The sequence below is a fragment of the Lathyrus oleraceus genome, chromosome 3 (genome assembly GCF_024323335.1).
Source record: "Lathyrus oleraceus cultivar Zhongwan6 chromosome 3, CAAS_Psat_ZW6_1.0, whole genome shotgun sequence".
In the NCBI taxonomy this organism is placed as follows: Eukaryota; Viridiplantae; Streptophyta; class Magnoliopsida; order Fabales; family Fabaceae; genus Lathyrus; species Lathyrus oleraceus.
This window is the reverse complement of record NC_066581.1, coordinates 270,538,853-270,547,113: the sequence shown is the minus strand read 5'-3', so window position 1 is coordinate 270,547,113 and position 8,261 is coordinate 270,538,853. Positions and strand designations below refer to the sequence as shown.

Below are 8,261 nucleotides of genomic sequence, written 5' to 3'. Positions count from 1 at the left end.
GATTGCGAGACAAAACTTTATATAGTAATATACCTTAAAAAAATCTTCACATTATTGCCTCAATCTTTGATTATGCTAGAAACAAAGGAGGGAGAATATAAAAAACTTTTTTGAAAAACAAAAATAAAAAAGAGAAGAGAAAGCAAAGACAATGATTAGAGTAAAGTGACATATACATACCAACAAAACAGTATGAGGTTACATATAAAAGTGTGAAAGAGAACAAGAAAGTAGAATCTTAGCTGGAGGCAAACAAAACACACACTCTCCTAAATTTACTCTCCTTATTCACTTACCATCATCCTAAATTCAACCTTTTCACACATGCTCACAACTTTTTCAACACTTTCTCTTTGGGCAACAAAAAGCTTCTCCAATAATCTACTTACTTCACTACTCCATTTTCTCTCTTAAAACCTCACTCACCTCACTCACACAACAACAACGTTAACAAAACAACAACAAAATGCAATCCTTGTACTTGTCTTTTTTGTTTATCTTCTTGTTCTTTTCAGAAGCATCACTAGCTTCAATCAAATCCAATAATAGAAGGATCCTTCATGAACCATTTGTACCATTGAACTCTCTCCCTCCATCAGAACTACCTAAACCACCGCCTCCTCCGCCGCCACCACCACCACCGTCACCTCATTCTCCACCTTTAACCCCAAACACCAAACACCCATTTTCCACCACCATTCCCACTGACAACAACCCAAACCCAAACCAAAACCAAAACCAAAACCAAAACCAAAATGAATCACCGTTTTTCCCAAACTACCCTCTTTCACCACCACCACCTTCACCACTCACCTTTGCTTCATTCCCAGCTAACATCTCCGCCCTAATTCTCCCTCACACCCCTCAACCAGCTTCCTCTTCTAACAAACTCGTCCCCATTGCACTCTCCGCCACTGCCATAGCCGCCGTCGCTGTTATCATCTCCGGCTTCCTTTACTTTCGCCGACGCCGCTATAACCGTCGCGCTTCCACCGACAGCAAGACTCTAAGATCCGACAGTAGCCTTGAACTTTTCCCGCGCAATGTTGAAACTACCGTTGATGTCGGAGGAAACGCTTCCGAGTTTCTCTACCTTGGTACAGTCGTTAACTCGCGCCAAATTGACACCGTTCCTCCTCGTGGTGGCGCTTCGGTGTCACGAAAACTTAACTCGCCGGAGCTCCGTCCTCTCCCGCCGTTAGCGCGACTGCCCGAACCTCCACTACCACCCCCGCGTGGTAGCACCTATTCAGATGAAGAAGACGAGGAGTTTTACTCGCCGAGAGGCTCCTCTCTCGGCACCAGAGAAAGCTCAGGCGGTACAGGATCGGGTTCTCGGCGAGCATTCTCCGCCATAGGCGCTGGAAGAGGCGGAGAATCGAGCTCAATTTCTTGTTCTTCCTCTTCTTTCGGTTCTCCCGAGCAGTCTCTTTCGATTAGCCTCTCACCGCCGGCGAGTTCTAGTCCCCGGAGAACACAACAAAAATCACCTGAAACTACACCAATTCAGAACCAACATGTGCAATATTCTTCTTCTTCATCACGCTCAACACCAGAGAGAAATTTTGATGAAGAAAAGGAAAATGCTTCTATACCCTCAAATGCATCATCATCATCATCATCACTGTCATTACAAGAGAGATTCATGGAGAAAACTGAAAACGCTTCTTTATCAGAACAGCCACCAAGGCTATCGAATCATTCTAGTGCTTCATCTTCAGCTTTTTCTCTTCCTTCTTCACCTGAGAAAAACACGATGATGCATCAAGGTTTTGATCAGTCTCCAAGAATGTCAAGTGTTTCTGACGGGTTAAAGCTACCGGGTCTGTCATCATTACCATTGTCACCCGCCCTACTTTCATCCCCTGAAACAGAAAGAGGAGGGTTTAGCTGCAATCCAAACCAATGGGGAACATTTTCTTATGCTATGCCTGCGCCACAGAGGAAACATTGGGAGGTTCCGGTTCTTCCGAAGCCTATAGCTCCTCCACCACCTCCGCCTCTGCCACGGCAGAGGAGGCATTGGGAAATGTCAGCAACCTCGGCTATTGTTGATCAGCCTCGGTCGATTTTGAAGCCACCTGTGTTAGTACCTCCTTCGAGGCCTTTCGTGTTGCAAAACCAAACTACAAATGAGTCTTTGGGGGAAAATAATGAAGGGAATTCGAAACCTAAATTGAAGCCATTGCATTGGGACAAAGTGAGAACAAGTTCCGATCATGAGATGGTGTGGGATCAGATGAGTTCCATGTCGTTTAAGTAAGATTACTAATTCTCATTAGTTATAGTTATTCGTATCTTTATGTTGATTAATTTTTTTGCCTTTTAGGTGTATCTTAGATAATTTGAAATTAAGCGCTTGTAACGGGTTATACATTATTTCCATAAGCTCAAATAAGCCGGTGGATAGCTTTTGTCTTGAGAAATTGAGAACTCTTTTGTGTATATGCTGCAATTGGTGTTCTTGAACTAAGTAAATTGAATTGGGTTGGCTGCAGATTGAATGAGGAAATGATTGAGACGTTGTTTGTAGTGAAGCCATCAAACCAAAACCCCAAGGATGCTACTCCACGTTCTGTTCTTCCCTTGCCAAATCAGGAGGACAGAGTACTTGATCCGAAGAAGTCTCAAAATATTGCAATCTTACTCAAGGCTCTTAATGTCACAATAGAAGAAGTGTGTGAAGCACTTTTAGATGGTATTTTCTCATTCCTGCATTAGGTTATGACTTTGACTTTGATTTTGTGTAGTTTTTGTATTGGATTAATAGTTATTGATTAGGCCTTGTTCATAAGGTATGGTTAATTAAATGTAATTCTAGCAACAGCCTACAAATATTTAACAAGGATACTGATAATGATACTAAATTAACCTTTCCTCAGGTGGTAGTGATACACTCGGAGCAGAGCTACTTGAAAGCTTGTTAAAAATGGCACCAACCAAGGAAGAAGAACGTAAACTAAAGGAACATAAAGATGAGTCGCCGACCAAGCTTGATCTTGCTGAGAATTTTTTGAAGGCGGTGCTTGATATACCTTTTGCATTCAAAAGGGTTGAAGCAATGCTTTACATGGTCAACTTTCAATCTGAAATAGAGTATCTTAGAAAATCATTTCAAACACTAGAGGTATTCACCCAAACATTCAACTGTGTTTATTCATTTGTTTGAGGATGAGCAAAGTCTAGTATTGTTCAATCTCATGGTTAAATTAATTGGTTTGTTGTTTCAGGTTGCTTGTGAAGAGTTGCGAAATTGTAGAATGTTCTTGAAGCTTCTAGAGGCTGTACTTAAAACTGGAAACCGAATGAATGTGGGAACAAATCGCGGTGATGCGGAGGCCTACAAACTCGATACACTTCTCAAGTTGGCTGATGTCAAAGGCGCAGACGGGAAAACCACTCTACTGCATTTTGTTGTGCAGGAAGTTATCAGAACCGAAGGCGCTCGTCTCTCTTCTACTGATCAAACTACAAACTCTACCTTGACCGATGATGTTAAGGGCAGGAGACTTGGCCTACAAGTTGTTTCTAATCTGAGTTGCGAGCTATCAAACGTAAAAAGGGCTGCTACTATGGATTCCAAACTTCTCAGCAGCGATGTCTCTAAACTTTCCAAAGGAGCTACAAACATAGCTGAGATCGTGCAATTAATCAAAAAGGCGAGATCAGATGAAACCAGTCAGAAATTTACAGAATCGATGAACAATTTCGTTAGAATGGCTGAGGAGGAAATCATGAAACTTCAAGCGCAAGAAACTGTTGCTTTGACCATTGTGAAGGAAGTTACAGAATATTTTCATGGGAACTTATCAAAGGAAGAAGCTCATCCATTAAGAATCTTCTTGGTTGTAAGAGATTTTATAGCGGTTCTCGACAGTGTCTGCAAAGAAGTAGGTATGATAAACGAGCGAACTACGGTTAGCTCGGCTCATAAGTTTCCTGTTCCGGTTAATCCAATGCTTCCACAACCTCTTCCTGGATTACATGAAAGGAAGCATTGTAGTAACTCTTCAGATGATGAAAGTTCATCACCTTAGCTTAAATAATTTCTGTTTATGTAGAATATATAGAGAAGATTAGTAGGAATAGGTATGTATTATATAATGTTGTTATAGTAGCTTGTAAATATAGCTTTTCAATTGGAGAGAACCTTTGCTTTGAATTGGGATTTACAATGCTGTTTTTGTATTTTCTGTAATTGAATGTGTGCAAGGGGCTCGAGGTATTTTTTTTCAATTTTTGTAAGAGGAACTTTTACGGTTTTTGTTTGAGGCTAACACGTGATAAAATGGGACCCGCCATTTTTAATTGGTCAATGAATTTGTTTCTTTGATATAAATGCTGTTCAAACTTCTTTTTTCTGACAAAGTTGTTCAAGCTAGTACAATTTGGTACCTTGCCTAACGAGCCTTGGAATACTCATTTCACTCGAATTCATCCGTTTTAGTCGAGTATTTGACCATATTGCTGAAATTAAATTCTCAAAATGCCATCTCCTAAATTTTTTTCTTCTACAAATGCCACTTTTTGGTTTTCTAAATAATTTTTTTTCACCCTCCATTTTGGATGGCATAAGTTCGCAAGTTCAATCATCTCAGATTAAGTTTTTTTTTCTTCTCATTTTTAATTTTCTGAATTAATTTTAAATAATAAAAATTAATTTTTTAATATTAAATATTAATTAAAAAATAATATTTAATATAATATCACTTAATTATTTTAAATATAATAAATATTATTTTTTTATGTTTTAATTTAAATATATATTATTATATTATATATATTTTTTATTTGTTCGTATAATATATTGTTTTCGTGTCCAAACAATTTTTTAATACAATATTTTTCCGGCTAAACAATTTTATAATATTTTTTTTTCATCCTTCTATAGATATATGTGGTTAAATATAATATAATTATATTTAAATATATATATATATATATATATATATATATATATATATATATATATATATATATATATATATATATATATATATATATATATATATATATATATATATATAATGTTACATGTTTAATATTATTAAAATGTAATTGAAAATTACAAGAAATTAAAAAGAAATTAATTTCTACGTTGATTGAGATCTTCATTAATGAAATGACTATCGGTTCCACATCTTGCACAAACTCGAACCTAGTAACCACGACCTAATGGTTGTGTTGAGGTACGTATATGAGGGGTTGATGTTGTGGACGGATAAGTAGAGGTTTAAAAAATGAGTGGTTGTTCACGAAAAATTTCGAATGCTTTAAAATTCTCGAAATCGATATTTGAAGAAAAGTTGTCTAATATTTGTGTAAATGAGGCAGGATTTGGGTTTGAAGGTTCTATGGTTGTGATGTAATAGTCGCTCACATCGGTGGTTATTGATTGTTAATAGATATTTGAGTAATCAAAGTTAGGTGGTGGGATGGGTGTGTAGTTTTGTGGGGGACAGAGGTATGGTTGTTGTTGGGTTTGAGAAGGGTAGTTTGTAGGGTTTTGTGGTGTGTGATATGGGTAATTAGTTGGTGTATGTTGTGTTTGTGTCTGGTAGTTTGGTTGTTCGTATGATGTGTTTTGTGTTTGGGTTTGGTAGTTTGGTTAATTGTATTTGGTGTATTGTGTTTGCTATTGGAAGGGATGCGTATATTGAGTTTGTGGTTCATATTGGGTGGAAGTCGATGTTTGGGTATATTGAGTTTGTGGTTCATATTGGGTGGAAGTCGATGTTTGGGTATATTGAGTTTATGGTTCATATTGGGTGGAAGTCGATGCTTGGGTATAATGTTGGTTGGGAGTGATTTGTGTTTGGGGGTTTGTTAATTGTGGTTGTGGCAGAGTCAACATATGTGATGCGGAACAATGTTAACGAGGGTCAATTAATAGTTGTTCTATTGATGCGTGTGGTAATGAAAGATTTCGAAGCCAATTAAAATATTCTTCGATTGTCTTCAATTCTCCCTGAAACGCTACCCTAGTCAAACATAGTTGGTGTCTGTTTTCCCAAAGTCGTTGCTCATTTCTATTCAAAGTTGTGTAGCTATAATTCCATGACTCTTGCATAGTCATGGTATGTTGTTCTTGGAGGCATTTAGGAGGGTTGGATATGTCTTGATAGTACCCAAATTGCAATTTAACCATATTCGATTGATGCATTTCAACGATCCAAAAACACAAGATAGGTATCGTTGCACTCCAAATAAAATTGTCATCATTCTCTAAAGATGGGTAACCAAGATATGGCCTCCATATAAACTGTTAATGTATAAATAATATACGTTAGTGTAACATTTACAGTTTAGGTAATTTGCAAAAAAAGTACAGACACTTATATTACGTTGGTTGGCGACATGTGATCAAACATGACACGGTAACCATCAAGGTAACAGCGAGGATTTTTAGAGAAATTCTTCTTCTTATTGGTCGAAGCCTATCTGAAAAAATTGAGAATAAATTGAAAAATTAACATATTGAAATATATAAATTTAAAATAATAAATTTACACGAATAAATTCAAACTTACAATGATGCATATGGGTGAGTTGGCACGACTGAACTAATTGGTGCTATAAATGGGAATCATGTAAATCCCCATGTTTCGAGCAGAATAACACATCCCCCATTCCATCAGCATCAACGTTAAATGTTTTACACATTTCTCTATATAGAAATGCAAACACAACAGATCCCTAACTATATTCACCACATGTTTGCAAATTCTGAAGAAAGGGTATTCACAAAATATGTACATCTTTGGCCTATTTGTCAGGGAACAAGGTAAGTGCAGTGCACAATATATTGTATATTCTTGTATATATAATGATTTCTTCATGGGAATAATTTTTAGATATTTATGTTTCTTCTAAAATTTGTTTTAACCAAGAGATACGCAAATGTCTACCTTTAATGTGATTTTCTAGTGGTTGACGACCCAGAAACGCGGTCCAAGCATTTACACTAATCTCATAAGGTCCTACCACAACTCTACCACTCACGCGTAAACCCAAAAGCATACTTACATCTTCTAATGTTATGGTACACTCACTGGTTGGAAAGTGAAAAGTATGTGTTTTGGGTCTCCATCGTTCAAGTAGAGCATAGATAAAACTTGCATAAATTATTATATCCTTCGATTTTGCCACGTTTGCGAAATCGGAAGTTTCCAAAAAAGGACGCAAAATATGTGGGGCATTAACTAACTTATGGTTTCGGGTTCTAAAGGCTCTTTCGGGTTCCACCTGATACATGCATAGAAAACAATAAACAAAATAACAAATACATAATATATATATATATATATATATATATATATATATATATATATATATATATATATATATATATATATATATATATATATAATGAACAAAGAATATGTTATACATCATAAATAAATAAAACCGCAAATATGTATCACTTACTAATGCTTGAATATTATCATTAGTTTCCCTATGTTTATCACCCATAAAAAAAAGCAATTTGAGACATGCTGATAAAAATTTGATGAGTTGCAAGAGATAGAAATGTGAGGTGTGGTAAAAATGAAAGGATGATTGAGTATTTATAGATAGAATTTCATGTACTGTTCTAGTTAGGTTTTTTATACAATGATACAATTTCATCTACTGTTCTACGGAATCTAACATACAACTCTAAATGACCTAAGTTAATGAAATTTAAATAATTGTCAAGCATTCCACGTACATCTTCATCATTATAAATTCGAATTTCTTCATACAACAACATGCCACAACCTCCTGAAACAATCAGACAGGTGATTGCTATAGCTGCTAACAGAAATTGGCCTCTGATGCATCTAAATGTGAAATTTGCATTTCTGAATGGTCTTTTACAAGAGGAAGTTTATGTATCACAACCTCCTGGATTTGTGAAAAAGAATCCGGAAGGGATGACGTACAGGTTACATAAAACCTTGTATGGACTGAAACAAGCTCTTAGAGCCTGTAATCTGAAAATTGATTCATTTTTCAAGCTTCAAGGATTCAAGAAATGTGAGATGGAGTATGGTATTTATGTTCAGCATACATATGATAGGAATATGATTCTAGTGTGTCTATATGTTGATGACATATTGCTAACAGGGAGCTGCTCAAATGAGATAGCTAAGTTCAAGGAGATGCTGATGGATGAGTTTGAGATGGATGATCTAGGAAATATGATATATTTTCTAGGAATTGAGATTATGTACTTTGACAAGGGTATAATCTTGCATCAGCTGAAGTGCAAACTTGAG

The 8,261-nt window shown here is 36.3% G+C and overlaps 1 protein-coding gene across 1 annotated transcript; it reads left to right on the top strand.

The window, feature by feature from the left end:
* Window positions 1-262: 262 nt before the first annotated feature.
* Window positions 263-4,162, top strand: LOC127126914 (formin-like protein 1). The gene is made up of 4 exons (XM_051055947.1): window positions 263-2,259; window positions 2,499-2,698; window positions 2,883-3,127; window positions 3,231-4,162. Exons 1-4 carry the CDS (start codon window positions 467-469, stop codon window positions 4,035-4,037), a joined length of 3,045 nt encoding a protein of 1,014 aa, XP_050911904.1. The 5' UTR covers window positions 263-466; the 3' UTR covers window positions 4,038-4,162.
* The last annotated feature ends 4,099 nt before the right edge of the window (window positions 4,163-8,261 follow it).